Source organism: Lycium ferocissimum, chromosome 3 (genome assembly GCF_029784015.1).
Source record: "Lycium ferocissimum isolate CSIRO_LF1 chromosome 3, AGI_CSIRO_Lferr_CH_V1, whole genome shotgun sequence".
Classification (NCBI taxonomy): domain Eukaryota; kingdom Viridiplantae; phylum Streptophyta; class Magnoliopsida; order Solanales; family Solanaceae; genus Lycium; species Lycium ferocissimum.
In genome coordinates this window covers 9,098,282-9,119,881 of record NC_081344.1, presented here as the reverse complement: position 1 = coordinate 9,119,881, position 21,600 = coordinate 9,098,282, and the positions used below count along the sequence as shown (strand labels likewise).

The following is a 21,600-nucleotide window of genomic DNA, read 5'->3' as shown; positions in this document are numbered from 1 at the left end:
GCCAACGTAGGATAAGGATCGCTCCGCCTAGTTATAACGATTCCTTCACGTTTTCCCCATTGAGGGATTTTGGATCCATTCATGTTATGTATGTCCGTACCCTGGCAAGGTATGAGATGGCTTAGCTAATCGGGCCGACATCAGACTCCATGTGTCTGCCCGTAGTGGTTCATATCGGTATTACAGTTACTATCATGTTTTCATCTCAGTTACAGATTATTTCATGCTTACAGTACTCATGTTCAGTTTCAGTTTCCATTTTATGCCTAAGTATTGTGTGCTTGCTTATTCTCTCATGTGTTTACATGCCAGTATATTCAAAGTACTGACGTCCCCGTTTATTGCCTTGGGGGCCTGCATTTCACGATGCAGGTGCTGATTTACAGGACGATGCATCTGCTCAGTAGGACAACTCTCGTATCAGCTTTTGGGTGAGCCCCATTCTCTTCGGAGTTTAGTCAGTTGTTATTTTATGTCATTTATGCATTAAAGGTATGCTGGGGGCCTTGTCCCAGCAAGTATGATTTCCAGTCAGACTCATGATAGAGGTTTCATAGACTAGACAAGTCAGTATGTTATGTCAGACTTTCAGAGTCGGTTAGCCATGTTGATTCAGTTATGATATTATCCGTGTTCATGTTTTTAAACAAGTACCTTGTAAATTACTATGACTTCACGTGTTTTCTTAAAGCCCATCGTGTCTCATGTTGTATTTCCGCTCATGTATGCCTCATGATGATTCAACGAGTCATGTGGTTCGCTCGGTCACATGCAGTCAAGCACCGAGTGCCGTGTTACGCCCAAGCCATGGTTCGGGGCATGACACGACAACAATGAGTTAAGTTAGCTCCGTCGAAGTTCACCTAAGATAGATGTCATGTTCAAGAAAGCTTTGCTGGTCAGATAAATTCTATGTTTCTGGAGAGAACAACGAATCTTCGGTCGTATTAAACATTTGTTATTCTTTATCTACGTAATTTTTCTTACATGCCTCCTATTTTATCACATGCATTACGTGTGTACCTCGATGCGATTAAAACTCCGTCTTTTCACATTACTACATTGTGTCTTAGTGTCAGCAATAGTGTTATATCCCGCATTTTGTACGTCGGAATATTTTAAGACAATCGCGGGAAGTTAAGGACAAGATTATTTTTTCGACGTTGTTTTAAGACGTAAGTCGTTTATGAATTGTATTGGAATGGAGCGTTAAGGATAAATTCGAATAAGGAAGAATTGGAGGCCAAAAGTTGGAAGACAATTTCATGAAAATGGCACAAGTGTATATTATATATTTGTGAAGTTGAGTATGTGTGTGTGGGCAAGGGATGACTAGGCCCAATTTAATTATGGACCAAGCCCAATTAATTAGTCATCTTTGATGACTTGGAAAATTCTTGAAACTTGGAGGGAAAAAGAAAAGAAAACTCTAGAAAATTTTGGAAAAAAAAAGAGAGGCCAACCGGCCATGTGCATGGTGTGCATGGTCATGTGCACATACTTATATATATATATATAAGCAAGGCTTGCAAAGGAAGACTAAATTTATCATTTCAATTTCTAGAAAAATCAAGAGAAAGGAAAGAAAAAGAAAGAAGGAGAAATCGACCAAGCGTGGGTTTAATCGAACCGACCCATGGGAGTTCTTCAAGAAAATTTTGTCTCTTCAAGTTTTTCCTACTAATTGAGGGGTTCTCTACAACATGGAGTAATTGTAGAAGCATGAAAAATACTCTTTCTTGCAAAAAGGGAAGCTAGCCGAGAGAGACATGGAAGGAAAAGGTAAGGTTTAATCCTTGTTTTCATATGTTATGCAAGAATTGTGGATGTTGTAGAGTGTGTAAATGAATGAAGTTCTTGAAAGTAGGATGACGTTGGAGTATAGCCGTGTATGTGTGTGTTTAACCGTGTGCATGAAGGATTGTATTGGAGTGATGAATCGATTGTATTCAACATGTTTATGTGTTGTTGTAATGTGTAGAAAACAAATGAAATTCATAAAGTTGAGTGTGTTGGAGTTATGGCCGAAAGTGGGCTGTTTTATGTGGAAGAGATAAATAAATTTTATTTAGTATTTCGCTTGTCGTCGTTATGGATTATGTGATGAGAATAAAGGTTTAATAACTCAAGTTGAAGTTGTAGTTGCTTGCGGGCTGATTTAGAACTTAATGTGATTTTAATATGCTTTCTTGAATTTATGGAAACAATGTTGTTAAGGAGTGGATTATTGGTATCGTCGATGAATTTTGAAGAAAGAAATGTATTATTGTTGCCTCTATGGAAATTGAGGGTTTCGGTTCCATGGGGGGTAATGGATGGGTTACTTTGAATGATGTATGGATTGCTTGGAATGCTTCTAAATCGTATTTGAATGGCTTCGGAATAATATTTGAACGAACGATCAATAATGTGAGTTTGAATGTACGTAGTTCATTTGAAGGCAAATGAAATGTTATTGAATTAAATCGAATATGGTTGGAAATGCTATTGTTGGTTATATTGTTGATATTGTGGCGAGTTCCATTCTCGGGTTGTTGTTGTTGAATTGGGCCGAGCCATATTCTCGGACGATGTATTTACGGGAGAAATGCCGTCGAAATTTCGGCACAAAGTGTTGCTTTAAATAATCAACTTATAAATGCCCCTAACTAAGGTTTGGTAAATGTGACCAAATTGTAGATTCGGCGGATTTGGGACTTGAGTTTGGGTCGCAAATGAAGCGAGAAAAGGTATGTAAGGCCTTCACTTTCTTTCTATGGCATGTCTTAGATGTAACGAGTTGAATACGTGTCTCGGGGGTTATTCGAACCTAGACATCCGAGATTGAAATTAGTCACTATTCATTCGGTAGAATTGAATTAGAACTTGCACAAAATGTTGGAAAAACTTCTAGACCTCCGTAACTTACACAAATAGGACTCGATTACCCTAAGACCCTCCCAAAGACGCTATGAATTGTAATATACGTAAATTGTGTACGCCGCCCTCATCGTACCGAAAGGGGGCCCATCGTTCCTGACTTTCTTTATTGTTCCGTTTTAAAACGATAAGTGTTGTAACCATTCTAATGAGAGTAATTCGATGATAACAAAGGTAACGGTGATGTTAAGAAAGAGAATATGTCTATGATGAGTATGACAAGAATGATTCTACGACTAAGAGTTTCAAGTTAAGAAGACAATACGAGTACGAAAGTACCCAAATTAGGTCTTGATCTTCAATTCCATACCTTGGTTATGATCTTATATCCTAAAGTGTATAGATAAATGTCTTGTAAGGGTTGTAATCTTATTCTATGATTCTCTTAATGTCATTCTTCCGATAGTCTCGCCTTATAAGATTGGTTCCTTTAAGGTGAGACGAGCGATCCCGATTATTCCATAATGTAATCGGAGGTTACCGACCTTACGTCACTCCGATAAAGCCGTAGTTTTCACTGGGCTCTCATGCACGCTTTATAAAGTATGTTTGTTTTATATATAGCACCGTGCCTACATGGCGGGCAGCCACACCACCGCCAACTGCCGGTGGGCGGATCACACCCCGGACGCGGGAGGCACCGGACGCGGGCTCGTTACCGTTCCTATATGGACGAGCGATACACACCGATCTACGAGGTCGGGCGACTTATTTCGTATATTTACTTGTTTTGTTTTAAAAAAAAAAAGGCTAGCATGCACGGTGCATCCGCCCCGAGGGGCACACAGAAGTCGATTACTTCGTGATCCCATAGCTTGACTCGAAGTGTTACACCGCACCTATATGGTCGGCGACTATACACCGCACCTATATATGGGCGGGCGACATACACCGCACCTACTCGGTCGGGCAGTTACTCGCAGAGTCTATGTAGAACTCCAAAAGGTAAAGTCAACGTGTAAAATAGCTATCATGGTAGACAGACAGAGATACAGGTTCAGACAGAGATACAGGTCATGGCACTCTCCTATGTTGTGATTTATGTTTTCTATTAAGATTTCATGATATTACTCATGCCTTACATACTCGCACATTGCTCGTGACCGACGCCCCTTCTTTGCGGGCGGCGCCGCGCTCATGCCGCGTGTACACTCGACGAGTAGAAGCCAAAGCAGAGATGTCCCGACGACGTTGGCGGCTCCAATCGCTGAGAGTTCTTGGGAGTCGGCGACACGTGCTATGATTCCGACTACGGTTAGAGACTTTGCGGACGGGGTCGTGGGTCCGCAGTGTCGGCTTTAAAAAGGGTTCCACCATCGCATTTTCGTCTACGTTGTGTCATAAAGCCTTTATGTTTACAGACTGTGTTTATTTTGAGGAACGGCGAAAGGATTTTGAAAAAATTTTACTACGTGTTTTACTATATTTTATTTTAAGAGTCCAAAGGGAATAAGTGTGTATTAGGAGTCCGCGGGTTCGCTCGGTTCCGAGTGTGGGGTCGGGTGCCCATCACACCCTAGTAAAGTCGGGGTGTGACAAATAGTCTAGACGGGTTAAGAGAATTGGGATTGGGAAACAGGTTAAAAGAGAATTGGGTTTGGGAGTCTACGTGAAGCCTATGCGGATCCGATGTGGCTAATTTTTTTGTGTTGTGGAGTCCAAGTCAGACTTCCATCCATGTAAGGACAAATTTATCAAGTATCCTAATGGGGAGGGAAAATTTGATCCCAAACTTTGACGGAGGGCAAATTTAAACTATAAACTATACTTGAAGGGTAAATTTGACCCTTTTTCCCTTGATTATGACAAATTTAAACTAGAAACCATACTTGGAGGATAAATTTGACCCTTTTCCCTTGGTTATATGGAAAAGGGCCAAAAATACCTTCAACTACGAAGATGACTCACAAATACCTTCTATCCACTTATTGGTCTAAAAATATCCCTAAATTATTTTTTTGGCTCAAGAATACCCTTCAAACTAATACCCTAAGTTTGATGGCTTTTTCCAATTTTTTTTTTATATAAAAAAACACGTGGCTTATTATGATAGGCCGCATATATTATTTAGTTTAAAAAGTTAACCCACTATTTTTAAAGCTAAACTCAACGACTCGTTTAATCTTAACCCGTTTCTTTTAATCTAAACCCACATTATGTGCATTACACAAATTAATTTATCTGAACAATAATACACTAAGAACAACGGATAACAGGAGACGTGCATCTCATATAAAATTCAATGGTTCTGAAGCATAAAGTGCAACGTGAACACATTGTTCCTAACTCATTGAAAATCAGAGAAAAGAACTAGTTGAGAATGGCACTTAACCAGCTAGTTCCTTCTGCCTATTTCCCCTGTTAATTCTAACATCAGTGACCAAGATGCTGGAGGAATTGCAATTTATTAGGGTCAGAATGGACATGAAAGCACCTTAGCATAAAATTGCAATTTATTAGGGTTAGAATGGAAATGAAGGCACCTTAGCATAAACTTGTGCCACTGGGAATTACTAAATTGTTAGTTTCTCTACGCTTTGGGAAATGGCCACAATCTCATGATCAATCATGTTAAGGTCTGACAAAATCAATTGGGTTTAAAAGATGGTGTGTTTACTTCTTAAATTAAATAATATATGTGGACAATCATAATAAGTCATGTGGTTATCAAATTGGAAATAACCCATCAAGTTTAAGGTATTAGTTTGAGGGGGTATTCTTGAGCCAAAAAAAATAGGTTGAGGGTATTTTTAGACTAATAGGTGAATGGAAAGTATCTGTGAGTCATTTCTCATACGTTAGGGGTATTTTTGGCCCTTTTCCGTTGATTATATATACTCAGCCCTTAGAATTGTCAAGATATTCCATTTAGACCCTCGAATTAAGTCATGATCCAATTGAACACCTCAACTTTTAATAACATGTTTCAATTGGGACCATTTCGGGTTAAATTTTACAAGAAAAAAAATGTATGTTTTAATTTGTATATTATGTAGTTAGTTAGCCACATAAAATATGTCATTTCCTTTAATTATACGCATTTGTCTCAATAAGCTGTAAAACCCCTGATATTTTATACTTGAGTTTGGTGAATTAAAGGAGATGATATATTTTATGGGATTAACTTAACTATCTAATAAACGAATGAAAACACACGCAAAAAAGAAAATCAAAATTTAAACGGGAAGTATCTAATTGAACACTTTATTAGAAGTTGAGGTGTTCAATTGCAACGACACTTAGTTTAAGTGTCTAAATGGAATATTATGACAAGTTTAAGGAATTAGCTATGTGTTAAACCTTTTTAAAAAATGTTTCATAAGAAAAAGCTATTATTTTGTGTTTAATAATTATAGAAGAATATTTTCATTAATAAGAGAAAAACGATAACTCTAATTTTTTAGCCGAAATTAACTTTTGTACAATGATCTTAACTTTTGTTCAGGGGATAGCTATATATTAAGTTTAAAAGTTGTATATGTTTTCATGACTCGCATACCATAAATATATTTGTTTATATCTTTAAAATTATGACAATCTAATAGGTTTGTAAGTAATTCACTATGACAAGTATGTTGAATGGTACATGAAGTGAATATCATTATGTCACGATTTGCATGTCACAGTCTTGACATGTACTTCCTCCAACTCAATTTATGTGATACTTTTCATTTCTAGAGAGTTAATTTGATTAAATTTTAAAGCTAAATTGAATTAGATTTGAAAACTACATGAAAAATACTATAAGTTGCAACTTTTCATATCAATTCGGTAAAAATACATCTCAATTAAAATATTGGTCAAAATTCTTGCAGTTTGAATCTCGGGAAGCGAAAAGTATCACATAAATTGAGATAGAGGGAGTAATATTTTTCATTTTATTTGTTTGAAGGAAATTTGGCGGGGAAATTCCAAAACCAAACGAGGCCAATATGTCTAATAAATAGTCTCGTATGAAACTATGTATATTTGTATGTACAAAGAAACAACATATCATTCTCGTACGTTTAATTTTATGTGTTTTAGATAGATTGATCGCAAAATGTAATATTATAGATAAGATACTTGAATTTTGGCGTCTTAAAAATAATGTGAGTAACATGACAAAATTCCCTTTCAATCTCAAAATCTTAAAGATGTCATGTCATTCAAGCAGGAAAATGTTATTAGCGGTAAAATAAGAATGTTGGAATTAAAAGTTCACTAAATATAGAAATTGTCTTTGAAATGACCAAAAGAAAAACAAGAGAGTATGTATTTTTTTTTGTTTAACCATATGATATTAAAAACAGACTATTCGACCATTCACGATTCTTGCTGTGTTGGATTGATCTAAAGGGGAAGCGCTCCCTCCAATTAATGTTCGAGCTCGAGATATTTATTTCAAAGTACAAGAATCTATCCATCCCACCATTTGCTCAAATTATTTTGTCCACTTCCTTTAAATATTCTATCATTTTCTTTTTTTCCCTTTTCATTTTAGTATAATACTAATTTAAACAAATGACAAAAATTATCCCCTGCGTTTGGACATATGTTAAAATAGTTACTTTAATATATTCACAATCAGATTTGACCCTTTAACCACAACATATTCTGTGAAATTCCACAAAGTAAGGTTTGAGAAGGGTAAAGTGTACGCAAATCTTACCTCTATCTTGGGAGGTAAAGACGCTGTTTTCGGAAGACCCTCAAAGACAAGTTTTTACCCTCTAAGTTTCTCCAAAAAATGAGGATCTTTAATTTTTTTCCGCAATCCCTGGCTATTAGATTTAGCGGTTTAATATTTTATCGGAAGTACCAAAAAAGTGCTGTCAAATTCTAAAAAGTGCAAATAGGTAAAAAAGCAAAAATTACAACTAATACTTACATAAACGCCAGAAATAGAACAAAACAAGTCGAAATTGCAAAAGCTGTACAGAATTTTGTTGAATATTTGACCGAGATCAATAGGATTTTTTTTTTTTTTTGGCCAAAGTAAAAGTATCAAAATTACTCACTAAATTATTTTCGACTTATTTCAAACATAAGGACCATTTTTTGTCATTTTTCCTACTAATAACTTATTCTCTCCCAAAGGCCAAAACCCTTTCCTCTACCCCGTCAAAACTCAAAATAAGAACTCAGCCGACTTTAAAAGCCTTTGTAATTTCTAACAAACAATTTTTTTGACCTCTGCTGCCCTACCAGACACCACTGCTGCGCAGCCACCACCGTAAGCATATGTTTCTAGTGCAACATGACTATTCTCCTTTAACTTTTTTCAATTCATATTGGTCTATCGAAAACAGCCTCTCTATACACTGGCTATGTTGTTGTTGTTAATGCAATATTAGTAAGGAAAGATAAAAGGGATGCTACTTGAACTAAAAGTATTGATTGGCCATAGATTTTGAAACTTGAAACTTGAAGAATCTGAGTTTTTGGAACTTGTACTTGTGTTTGGACATGCATTTTACTTTGAAAAAACTTTCAAGTTTTCTGAGTGGAAGTGAAACTTCTCCCAAAAACTGTTTCTTTGGAACTTCAAAATAGTTTGAAGATACAATTTTAAGATCTCATCCAAAATCTATGGCCAAATGCTGTTAAGATGAAGTTTGAAAACGGTGTCATCAGTTTAACTTTTTTTTTTTTTTTTTGATATAAAAACATATAAAGGAGGTTGATTGAACCTAAATTGATTTTCTATTAGGTGGAAATTAAAATGTCCTTGTTTTGGTTAATATTCCAGGAATATATGTGGAATTAGGACTGCTTAATATATTTGCTCACTTGTTTAGAATCCCAGTTTAGCAATTGTCTCTGATATATTCTTCCTGCCTGTTTTAACAAGCTAATGTATGTTCTTATTTGATTCCTATTGTAATTGCAGAAAGTTTTGATAACAATCCTAGTTTTAAATAAATAAAAATCATCTTTTTTTGAAAATCTTAATGACTAAAACCTTCCTCTTGAACCCACTTCGTTGGAAAATTAGACTATGTAAATAAGGGTAAAAATGATATTTATTGCATATATATATATAAGTTGTTGAATCCCCTTAGCATCAGAATTTTATTTTTGAATCCCCTTATTAGAATTCCTGGCTCCGCCACTTTGGGTAACCCCTTACTGTCTCTGACATAGATTTATCACTTGTAGAAAAAGGGCATTACTTTGTCTGCCAATTAAATCACTATGGCGTACCAAGGGGGGAACTTGAAGTCCACTGCCATAAATGGAGTGAAGATGTATACTGTCGCTGGCCAACATCGTTCTGTGGCTACATGGATTCCTCCTAAGAAGCAAAGAGCCCTTCGTAAAGATCCAGGTATGCATTACCCTCCTGATTCACTTATCTTTTCTTTTTCGGAATAGCACTTGGATAAAAATTGCAGCATCATTATGTCTGGAAAAGGAAAAGGAAAATTTCAATCTTTGAAGCAAAAAGAAGAAGCTCTGATAGTGTAATAAGATTGTTTTTTCAATTGGGTAGTAATCTATATGCTTGGGGTATTGGATTCCTGGTGTTATATCATATGGTTGTCTGTGATGATTGATTATTTACCTTTTACATGTTTTTCTTCCTAACGATATGCAAATGTAGATTTAATTTGATGTTAATATTTGGTAAAGTCATGCAAATGTAGATTTAATTTGATGTTAATATTTGGTAAAGTCATGTTGTATAAATATTTTCAAAAATGTAAAGGTTCAGTTTTTGTTATAGAAAAGAATTTCTGAAATTGGACCAACATTATTTTGTTGATGGACATCTTCAAGGAGTTCCTCTATATGAATGAATGGGACGGGTAAAATCCAATTTCATAGGTTGTGTAATTCAGGCCGGCTATATGAATCCTAGATCAATGTTGCTCATTCCTACATATTTGGTATTGTAGGATATTGCGGTTATGCTATAAAAGATATATTTCTCTCTTTTGGCAGGTTATATGACAAGAGTGGATCTGATTCAAGATTTGAGATTTGAAACTGCAACAACAAGAATTAAAGTGACCCCTGACGGGGAGTATCTCATCGCCTCAGGTATTTTTTGCAGTTCGAGACATCCTTCCTTTCTTTTGTATCATCACTTGATATACTGGAAAACTTTTGTCTCCTTAAAATATCTTTCTTTTGTTAAATGATCTTTTCCTAGGTTATTGAGAAGTAACTACTTCCGAGTTGCAGAATAAAGGCGCCGCTATACAGTGTTGCTATTCATGCATATTTATCCTGCTGTGTTGTATAAGTTATTTGTATGTAAACTCAATATGTGACTATTATTTTTAGATTTAGAGCAGGTTGGGGTATAAACATATTGGTTCATTTTATTAGTTTTTGAATGAAGCATTGAGATTCATCTTTTTCCTGTGTTGGTCGAGATTTATTCATGTTTAACCTGAACAAATAACTTTCTTATATGAAAAGTTCTACACAGGAAGTAAACAATTACTGTTGTTCCATCGTTCTGCTCCTCTATTCTTCTGAGACATGTATTAGACAAGTCAACAGCAACAGCAATGCCTCAATCCCTAGATAGGGTCAACTATATGAATCATCACTGTTAATGTTGCTCCATTTAGGCCCGTCTCATTCAATAAAATAGTTTCTTTGACACCAGATTTTCTCTACATTGCTACTGGCATGCAATTCTCTAACAAACTAAAGACTCCTTGTGAACATGTATTAAATGAGTAGATTCGTTTAGCTGCCCGGTATTTCCTTTATTTTGTAACAGTTGAGGATAACATTAATTTTTCAGGTATCTACCCACCACAAGTTAAAGTGTATGAGCTGCGGGAGCTGTCATTGAAGTTTGAAAGGCATTTGGTGTCAGAGATTGTTAACTTTCAAGTACTGACTGCTTTCCCGCTCTATTTCATTGAAGGCTGCACACTTCCTACACCACTCAAAATAACGAAATTGATTTTTATTAGTATTACGTCTTTTTATGAGCAGTGCTTGTGCTCTTTGGCTTTTTCTGTTGTTTATGCTCCGACAGTAAATGTTGCTTGCTCTTTTTTATTTTTTTCTTTTTCTTTTTCTTTTTAGAGGCCAGGAACACGTTATGTTGCATATTTCTTCTCTAATTAGTGTGGGAAATCTATATTGATGTATAATTCATGCTTGATACCTTTTGTAGGTCTTGGGTGATGACTACTCAAAAATAGCATTTCTTTGTGCTGATCGTTCTGTTTGCCTCCATGCAAAATATGGAAGTCACTACAAATTGCGGATTCCAAGGTCACACTTACACTTGCTTTCTCCTTATGTGCTCCATATGCTGTCTATATTTTACCATACCGACGAAATGCAAGATTTAGAAAACAATGTATGTTATCTATCAAGAATATCAACAAAACATTGAGCTGCCAGAATGACTATTTGTTTCCTCTAGCATATTTGCACTTGCACAATGACAACAGGTTGAGTTAGGAGTCAATGCGTAACTATTATGAGCTTGCTGAAACCTCTAATGTTCTAGATATGCTATTCAACGGCTAAACTTGTCCCATTTGAAATCTTAGATACCACTGGACTGAATCGGAGAATAAATATCATCTATGAATGTATCTGTGATAATTCTACCGAAGAAAGAAAGGTCTTCTGTGATTTAAAGCTATAAAAAATTGCATCCCTTCGTAGAAATTCAATTAATCCTGAAACTCCTCATTTATACTGCTAGGTTTTGGAAGAAAGTTTATTCCCAGTGTTATTTTGACTAGAAATCTTTTTACTGATTAAAAAAAACAAAAAAAGTTTACTCCCTTTGGTGATATGTCAGAGCCCCAACTGCTCTAGTGCATTGCAGTAGGCATATCATGTCCCTTTCCTCTCTGTTCTGAAATTTACTGTTACTTGTTTTCTGTATGACCTGTATCATCTGTAAATGTCAGCTTAAGATTCTCATGTTTATTTAGGATGGGAAGGGATATTGATTATGATTGCTGGTCTTGTGATTTGCTTTGCGCGGCCTCATCACCAGATCTCTACAGAATAAATTTGGAGCAGGTTTTTCTCTTGCCTCTTGCTTTCTTCGATGTCTAGCGTTGATGTTTTGCTTGTATGGCTTACTGAGTTTATCGTAACCGATTAACAGGGACGCTTCCTTTCCTCACTGAGCACACGATCTCCAGCACTTAATGTGGTTTCACGGAGGTTAGAAGCTGATTTTACTTTACTTACCTTACTGGTGTTTTTAAATCCATTCCCCCCCCAACCCCCCCCCCCCCCCCCTTTTTTTTTTTTTTTAAATTCTTTCGGAAACAGCCTCCCTACCTTTCCCAAGGTGGGGGTAAGGTCTGCGTACACTCTACCCTCCCCAGACTCCATTTGTGGGATTACACTAGGTATGTAGTTGTTGTTTTTTCCCTTTTTTTTTTTTTTTTTTTTATGAAAAGATTTTCTTTTGGGCTTTTTAGCTTTGCTATGCCTTCAGTCTAGTTGTTTCTTCTGTAATTTTTGGTGTCTTTTCTTCTGCACTTTAGCAAGGTCCATGGATTAGTCGCTTGTGGTGGGGAGGATGGTGCTCTCGAATGCTTTGACATGAGAGCAAGATCTTCAGTTGGCAGGATAAATGCTGTTGCGCCTGCTGGGGATGGGGACCAGGTAGTTCTCTGCTTTAGTAGTTGAAAAACCAGATTTTTTTTCAGTGATTGCTAATGACATGCATAAATTGCAGGAGGTTACTGCGATAGAGTTCGAGGGAGACGGAGGTTACCTCATGGCTGTTGGAAGTAGTGGTGGAAAGGTATAATAGAAGGAAATGCAGTTTAGAAGTTTGATATACTTTATGATGATTATGGTGAATGTTGTGTCTCATGTTTTGGTTGGAAAAATCATTTTTGATTGTCATTTCGGGAGTTTGGTCTTTTTTGTTATATTACTTGACGCTATATAGAGTACACTAAACTTTCTTATTATTAACAAATATTAGGAGGTGGGAAATTTACCTACATTTTGATTATGAGAATTCTTTATGTCCCCTAATGTTTTTGCATCACCAAGTTGGAAACTAAGATGACCTGGACAACAGGCAACTTTTGTAGTCTGAAGAGTATATTTTAATCCAAGTAGCACGAAAATTGACATGAAACTAAGTAGGAATGAGTACTTTAGACAATCTTGATATATGACTACTTTAAAATCACCACATGTGAATAAAAGACGTATCATACTTAAAAGGATCGCATCTTCAATGTGATTTTTTTGCAGATGGTCTTTCTCATGATAGTAAATTTAAGGGATTGTCCTCAACGACTTACCAAAAAGAGGTGTCACAATAATAGCTATGGGATGCCCCACAAAGTTGGCGTACTGGTGTTTTATTGAAGTATAAGACATTATCAACTTGAAGAGTTGTTACACCACATGAAGGGAGTGTAGAGAGAGGTTTCTAAAATTTCTGTTCTGTTTTTTGATTCACATAAAACAGAGAATAGAAAACAAAAAAAGAAGTTATGGTTTCATTTAAGCCCCCTCCAACAGGAGTCTTGCTTGGTCATCATCAATCAAGATGGCTAAAAGGAAACTGGATTTGTTGGTTGGTGACAAAATATTGTCATTTGAGGGCATCAAACAGTAGTTATTGTCTTATTGAAGAATAGATATATTGTCTTTTGAGTAAAAAACAGTTACCTTGTTAGCAAGCATATATTTGCATTGCAGAGTTCTCTGCAAAGGTTTTATTTTTATTGTGTATAATGTTGGTCTCGAAATGATTTTAAATGGAGAACCATGGTAAATGAGGATTTGTTTAAACAAGCCCAACTTGTTTGGAACTGAGGCGTAATTGTAGTTGTGTCTTCTGTGATCAAGATGTTTAAAAATATCTTTGTACTGTGCAGGTTCTGATTTATGATTTGCGATCTTCTCAACCTATGCGGATAAAGGATCATATGTAAGTTAATTTGGCCAATCATACCATTTAAAGTGATTCCTGTTCTCTATTGCTTATGCATTGTGACAATATTTTATAGGTATGGGAGCCCGATACTGAACATCAAGTGGCATAAAACGCTAAACACTGAACGGACAAAGTTAATAACTGCTGACAGCCACATTGTTAGGATTTGGGACCCTGAGACGGTATGCAAGGCTTTGATCCTCTTTAATGATATTTTTCATTTCAATTAGTAATTTGTTATTTGAGAGAAGATCAGTTCAATTTATTGTATTTATATGTTTGAACACTAGAGTGCCGTACTTGATGGTTGATTCTTTGACCTTTGTTTTTTCTGCTGTTTTTTGCTGTGTGTGAAGTTACTATTGAAGTGATTCAGCAAAGGAATCAAGAGTACTTTGGCTGGTCTGTGTATAAGGTTAATATTCAGGTGCAAGGATGTCTGGCAGATATAGGAAAAAAGGAAAAGGAGGAAAGTGTATAGGGAAAGAAAGAAAATGGGAAGGATATGACAAAGGCTGAAATTTCTTTTATGGAAAATGTTTGTTATATAATTTGGCATATTGATTATTATCAGTTGTTTTAATCTGCAGAATCTGTCAAACTTCAAGTTTCCCTTAAGAGCGGTCCTACTTATACTGAGAGGACATTGTTATCTTAACGTGACTTTGTTCTTCTTGGGGCCAAATGGCCCTCCTTTGATGCACTAGAAGTTTGAAGCAGTTTTTAGAGCTCATATTGCTTTCTGGGTCGAGCTCGTCGCACTGGGCTTGCCGAGTGCGGGTTACCTCTTCTGTGTGGTTTGCGAGCTATTGCACAGAAGCCGGGTTTACCCTGTGCGCACCCGAAGGGTAGCGGCTGCGGGTTTCCATGTCATCAAAAAAAATAATAGAACATAAATGATTCATTCTTAGATTTTCTAAGATTTGTGCTGGGAAGAGTAGTGAAGATATAAATTAGATCTCATAGGTGTATCATCACAATCAAAAGAAAGCTATGTTTAATATATATTATTGTGGTTATTGTTTTCGAGAAACAACAGGTTTGCATCAGACAATGCACAAAGTATGTCTAATAACAGCCTTTTGCACCCTGAAATCCAGGTTATCTGCTTTTGTGCCTCTTTTGACCTGCGTCAGAATATCATACAACAAATATTCGTAATTATCTGCCATAGTCCGACAATAATGTTTACGTATGAGGCGGTGAACACTAAATATATATCACCAGAATGCTTATGTCTCTGAACTTAGTTTAATCTAAGTTTGACTTTTGGTCCTGGAAACTCTTACAGGGAGAAGGCATGACAAGCATTGAACCGACGGGTGGGAGAATCAATGATTTGTGTGCATTCACTGGCAGTGGATTGATGTTGTTGGCTCTTGACTCCAGTCAAATACCTTCATATTTCATACCTTCTCTGGGACCTGCGCCCAAGTGGTGCTCTTACCTTGAAAACCTGACGGTGTGATTGTGCTCCTTGTTTTGTTACCTTCTCATGGCAGAAAAGATGGTGATTCTAATTTGATATGTATTTGCAGGAAGAGCTTGAGGAGCAACCTCAAACAACTATTTATGATGATTATAAATTTTTGACAAAGGAAGATCTGGAAAAGTTGAATTTGACCAATTTGATTGGAACCAACCTTCTAAGAGCTTATATGCATGGTTACTTCATCGATTATCGGCTGTATAAAAAGGTGATAATCAGAACAATTTCGTCTACTAGCTTTAAATGATTGGCTTTGTGATTGAACTTATATGCATGTTGATGCTTTGCTCTTCCAGGCACAAGCGTTGTCAAATCCATTTGCTTATGATGAGTACATAGAGCAGCGGAAGAAGGAAAAATTTGAAAAAGAGCGTGACGGTCGTATCACGGTTAGTTCCATAATGTCTGGAATTGACTTTTTTTGCAAGTTTATACATGCCCCATGTCTTTTTGCATTCACTGCTTTTTGCACTAGCATCAAACGAAACATGTTTCTTGGTCCGTCATTTTAATTTATTATTTGGCCTCTGGGTATTTTCCTTTCCTGAGATTTTCCAGTATTAACAACATATTAAAACGAATGGGTAAGAATACAGTTTCATGTTATTTGTTGCAGCGGTCAGACATTAAAAGCTAAAATATTGTGCCTGCACATGCATATAATGGTGGTCTAGCCACATTGCATCTTTAACCTGTTTGATAATCTTTGCAAGTCAATAACTTTTATGTTGCGGGCCATACATCTTGTTGGAGGGGGTGATAAATCACTGAGTTCATCATGAATAGAGATTCATGGTGCATGGTAAAAGAACTTTCTGTTGCAGCATGGGCCTTTAAAAGGAAAAAAAGGAAAAAAAATGGTTAAGCCCATGTCACAACTCACAGGTTTGGAACTTGACTGTTGAACCAAATCCGGCATTTAAGTGGAAAGTGGTAAAGGGGAGTGCTGGTATCTCCAAGTGGAAGCGGAAACAGCTAATTTTCTGTCAACAAAATGAAAAGGAAACAACTTTGGAGGCCTTGGCTTAGTGTGATTTTTCACTGATCCTCTTTTTCCACCTTCGCTTATCCCAGCACCCCAATCCCCAGTTGGAAAAAGAGGAAAAAACAAAGAAAACTTGTGTAGGAGTTCTGGCGCTTGCACTTTTTTCTCGATCTTTAGCTGTTATTGTAGACTGAGCAGTCTCCTTTTGCAAGTATGGTCTAATTGTCTCCGTAGCTGGAGATTTTTGTTATTTAACTTGCATGAAACTAACTCAAGAAAGAGAGAAAACACTAACATAGGAAGCAGCAAGTGTGTTTGTCGATTGGGTAATTAGTTCGGTAAAAGGGAATTTCAGTTTCTCTATAATAGAACTTTGAGCAACTTGAGTCACGTTGTCTTATCCGGTCTTTCTCAAGGGTTTCATGGTCAACTAGTGAAAGTCTATTTTTCTTGGCAGGGTTTTCAGGATCTACTTCAACTTTTAATTGAATTTAGGTGATGCAAATTTGTTTTGATGCTAGCTTTAAGAAACCAGGCTCTCCATATTACTCTTAGTTCAGCTCGGTTTTGAGCTAAAATGATATGGTTTACTCATGAGGGGATGTCGTTTTTCGCAGCCGGTGCAAGGACCCACTTCCTTAAGCATATAGCTGAAAAATTTCTAAAAATTAATATGATTCGCATCCAATGTCACGAAAGTTATGGGTGTATTGGTTTACCACACGCATCGACTCAAAAGCCTGGATAGGCTAGCATCAGAAACAAATTTGCATCACCTAAATTCAACTAAAAGTTGAGGTAGATCGTGAAAACCCTGCCAAGAAAAATATAGACTTTCACTAGTTGACCATGAAACCCTTCAGAAAGAAAAGGTAAGATAATACGACTCAAGTTGCTCAAAGTTTTTAAAGATTATGCCCAACTTGAGTCTTGTTTCGTTGAAGATGGCTGGCTTTGGGATTGGTGTTATAGCTCACTTAGTGAGTGGTGGTAGGCTCAAATTCCCACTGTGTTTTCCATCCCTTCCCTTTATAATTTGGTAAAAAAAAGGAAAAGATCGCTGAATCTGAGAGCTAACAAAAATCATAAAGGAAGGGGTTAATGCAATGACTGGAATAGGGAAGAGAGGCGAGAGAACAAGTCATTGTTTGGATGAGATAGGTCTTGTGGTCGAAGACGGCACGGGCCGTAACAGCTGTCGGTTTGGGTGAGGTTGGGGATTGGGAGGGTGCTATATAGACGGGAAGAAAAGAGAAGACTACTTCTATGTTCTAATGGCTTGTGACTTTTTACTTTAAATAAGAGACATTAAGAGCTACTTTTGCCAAAGAATAAAAGGAAAAAAAAAAAAAAAAAAAGAAGGAAACAGCAGGTTTAAAGTTCTGTGAGGCATCTGGATTTGTATGCTGGTAGTTTGGACAAGATTAATATTCAAAACTAGTGGATCATCCAATAGGTGGCTGCGTAATTTGGCGAACTAAATTTATAATGATTTTTTTGCTTGTATCGGTGGAAATTCTTCTAATGGGAACTAAGACAGCTAGAAGTCCTAATGGATTCACCAGCCATTTTTGTAAGAGAGACACGTTAAGTTCGGGGTTTGGGCTATGGATTCTTTTGTGCGATGCTGTGGGATTTTCTTGTGCTCTAGTTAGGATCTTTGAAGTTGCCACGATAACTCATATGCCAATCAGCAGTAAATACCGGATGCCTGAGAATTTTCAGTTTTACTCTTGAAGATTGTGTCAGCAGATGATTAGAAAGGTTATCCTTTCTGCATCATATTATTAAAGATTCAAAATCAGACAGCTGTTACATGTCTGTCAATAAGGCACTACAGTCTACAAGTATATCGGTAGTAGTTTCTGCTTGTGACATTTACTTTTACTGCTTTGCTGCAATCAAAGTTGTGTGCTCATTGAACTGAATGAAAAGGGGTAGACAGGTTTCTAACTTAACTAGAACTCCACATGTATGTCTCTTTGAAAGAAAATTTCTACCTTTTTTCAGAATTCTATCTTACATTCTGTATCTCTTTGCAGATTAAGAGGAAGCTTCCTAAAGTTAATCGCACTCTGGCTAAAAGTCTTGAGGATGAAGAAGCTGACAATTTGAAGGAGGATGTTGATGGCGTTGATGCGAAGAAGACATCAAAGAAGAAGAAAGGACTGACCAGTGACATAATGAAAGATGAACGTTTCAAGAGCATGTTTGAAATTGGGGTATGCAAATTTTTTCTAAGAATCATATTCACTTCCTGATGTTGAAGAACCAGTCCAGAATATCATCAGAATAATTTGGTTAAAAATTAAGATCATCATCAGAATAATTTCTTGTAATGATGATCAAGCATTCTCAACAAAGATTGTATTTCCTGAATTTATCTGAAGTACTTTTTAGATGTACCTCTTCTAATAAAACAATTGCATTCTTTTCAATAAAAGTTTCTGCCAGATTCCAACATCCTTCAACTTTTTGATGTTCTTTGGTTTTCCTACAGGACTTCGAAATTGATGAAAATTCTCACGAGTATCGGGCATTGCACCCTATGCCTTCCTTAAAGCAACCATCTTTAGTGGAGGAACATTTTGAACCTGTGATGGGCGGTGAGGAGCCTAGTGATTCTGATGCGTCTGAAGATGAACAAGTAAATGAAAAAAATTCTAGAAAGAAGTCAAAAGTTCCGAGGTAAGAAGTCAAAGAATGCCCTCCTAATTCATGTCATGTTTAGACTACAAGTTGTTATGCACCACGCTACAAGTGAAGTTCAAGATATAGCAGTTGACTCATGATAATCGGCATGTTTAACCTCTGGTGTTTCTTTCATAGACAAGTTTTTGCATGGGTTTATACAAATTGTGCAGATCAAGTTGATTTCACATATCTATTTTTCTTTCTTTCCGAGGATTGAAACAGTAATATGAAATAAATTTTCTTGTGAGACTAGACCGTATCCTGAAACCTTTTTTTTTACTGCTGTAAATTATATAATTAATATAGCTGTATGAATCACTATTCTTTAAAATTTCAGAATGTATGAAGTCAAGGATGAGAGGCATGCAGATGCATTCAGGAACCATGTTTCACTTACAAAGGAAGATGCTCTTCCACTGGGTGAAAGGGTTGCAGCTTTGTCGAATGACCGAGCTTCTCGTGATATGAACAATATCAAGGTGGGGCCCGGAGGTTCAAGAGAAGTTTCCTTTGTTTCCAGAAGCGCAGCGAAGTATGTGGAAGATGAAGGCGAGAGGGAAACACGAACTGAAAAGAGAAGAGGGATCCAGTCCTTGAAACTGAAGCCTGAGAGATCAGGTTTTCAGGGATCGGGTTCCCAAGGCCGGGGGAGAGGAAGGGGAAGAGGAAGAGGTCGTGGAATGGGCAGAGGAAGAGGCAGACGATAAATTTTACATACAGTATTAACAACAACTTTTGTGTCAAAGTAAGGATGCTAACTTTTACTCCTTAAAACTTGTTTGATGGCGTACTTTTATAAGTAATGATACAGAATGGGCTGGGCAAGATGGTACACACAACACAATACATATTTATTTTCCATGCTGCAAATCTACGCCATTTCATACATTAGTGCAAATATGAGTCAAGAAAGGGATGAATTTTCAGATAGTCTTTTGCAGGCTGCCCTTAGCATTAAGCAATCAATACCTTCAAAAGATTATGCCTAAATCCACTATGATCTTCACGTTAACAATTATTGTTGAAAACTTGAAATATTTCTTGCTTGATGTTGGTCCTTTATTGAATTTGCAGATCATGTGCTTTAAAGCTGATATTTTTAGTTGGTCTATTGCTTTGTTTCCCTTTTCCTTTCTCTTGAGAAGTTATTCAACGTTTCAAACGCCTCCTTAAGTGAACCTGTCACTTGATTAGTGCTGAAAATACTGATTACAATTGTTGTCATATAAATGAAATATCATTTCTTACGAGATTGTGTATCCGTACAACAAATTTGTGTTCAAATAAGAAAGGTGCAAAGTTCAGATTTACCGTTGGAAATGATTTTACATTCTGCATATGTTCAGTGTCCTTAACTCTTTCCTGTCTACTTGTCAGAGACTATCAGGAGCATCATTATTTATTTTTGCAAATCGTGATACATCCAAAGTGCTCTTTCTCCAGAAGAAATAGCAAAAAGTAAGGAAGCTGCATGTTCTACCTTTAATTATGTTTTTTGTTTTTTGGTCATGGCCTTTAATTATGTTGATGAACAATGAAGTGAAATTCTTTTCGCTGAAGTTAAACTATATCTAACTAAAGTAAAATTCTGAACTGATTAACAGTTTGCTATATCTGCATCTGTAATGCAACTGAAAAATGACAATCTTAAATCGTGGCCTTTGACTATGAGAAGGACACGAGTTTCAGAAATGCATAAGCACTCTATGAATGTTCTTCTGACATTTTCTTTTATAATATGGACAGGCTTTTAAAACCCAATTCAATATCAACCATTTAAAATTTAGCTCTACATTTTTGTGAGACAGTCATCCTCTTCAAATTCTCCTGATTTAGGTGCTTAATCTGGAGGCCGTCGACAAAAGTTTACACTGGAGAATTATGGGGTGTAGTGCATTCATCGGACAAGGTCTATTTGAGGATTTGATTGGCTGGTGCTAGACATTGTCTTGGATCTATATGCTTTGTTTGTGTGATGTTTGCATCAAAATTTTGTTTATAGATGTAAGATAAGAGTATCCTGTAGGAAATTTTACTGATACTTCTGCTTATCTATGCACTGCTCAAGTGACGTGTGAGGAAATTTTTTGTAGTTCTGTTCAACTATGTTCAGGGCCTCTGTTCTTCTCTTCTAGCATTCTTTTGGTGGCTGAATATCTATTTGATTAGTCAATATATGGTTTTCTGTATCCTCATCCTCTTGTGGTATCTAAATGCTCTTGATTGATTAAATCACTCTTATTTATTCATTGCACAACTAATAGTTATAAGCCTTCTTGGAGCCACAGCTGAATTTATAAGAAAAATGATTGCGTAATATTCTTTTGCATTCCTAAAACAAGAAGTATCATGGACCAAATTTTGTTTAGCTAAAGCAACAAATAAATAGGATAAATACTTAATGCATTTGCCTTTTATTGCAAATTAAATAATTTAACTTTACAAATTTTGAATTAAAGTAAAAATATATATTAAGTGATAAAAGAATGAACTAAACAGTGAATGAATTGAGTATAGAATTATGAAGTTTTAGAACAAATAAATAGGATAAATACTTAATGCATTTGCCTTTTATTGCAAATTAAATAATTTAACTTCACAAATTTTGAATTAAAGTAAAAATAT

The 21,600-nt window shown here is 36.3% G+C and overlaps 1 protein-coding gene across 2 annotated transcripts; it reads left to right on the top strand.

Annotated features, from left to right (window-relative positions):
• Nucleotides 1–8,005: 8,005 nt before the first annotated feature.
• Nucleotides 8,006–21,171, top strand: LOC132049600 (uncharacterized). 2 transcript variants are annotated; one of them, XR_009413126.1, is made up of 19 exons: nucleotides 8,006–8,134; nucleotides 9,067–9,229; nucleotides 9,847–9,945; nucleotides 10,664–10,755; nucleotides 11,045–11,145; nucleotides 11,823–11,913; nucleotides 12,002–12,060; nucleotides 12,390–12,510; nucleotides 12,584–12,652; nucleotides 13,749–13,801; nucleotides 13,881–13,989; nucleotides 15,099–15,269; nucleotides 15,346–15,504; nucleotides 15,593–15,685; nucleotides 18,324–18,503; nucleotides 18,782–18,969; nucleotides 19,313–19,720; nucleotides 20,353–20,433; nucleotides 20,812–21,171. XR_009413126.1 is itself a non-coding variant. In XM_059440468.1 (18 exons), the coding sequence occupies exons 2-17, from the start codon at nucleotides 9,097–9,099 to the stop codon at nucleotides 19,680–19,682; spliced, it is 2,088 nt and encodes a 695-aa protein (XP_059296451.1). In that variant the 5' UTR covers nucleotides 8,006–8,134; nucleotides 9,067–9,096; the 3' UTR covers nucleotides 19,683–19,720; nucleotides 20,353–20,643. The 2 variants fall into 2 exon arrangements, 1 of the variants encoding a protein (XP_059296451.1); XM_059440468.1 differs by lacking the exon at nucleotides 20,812–21,171 and having other exon boundaries at nucleotides 20,353–20,643.
• Nucleotides 21,172–21,600: the final 429 nt, after the last annotated feature.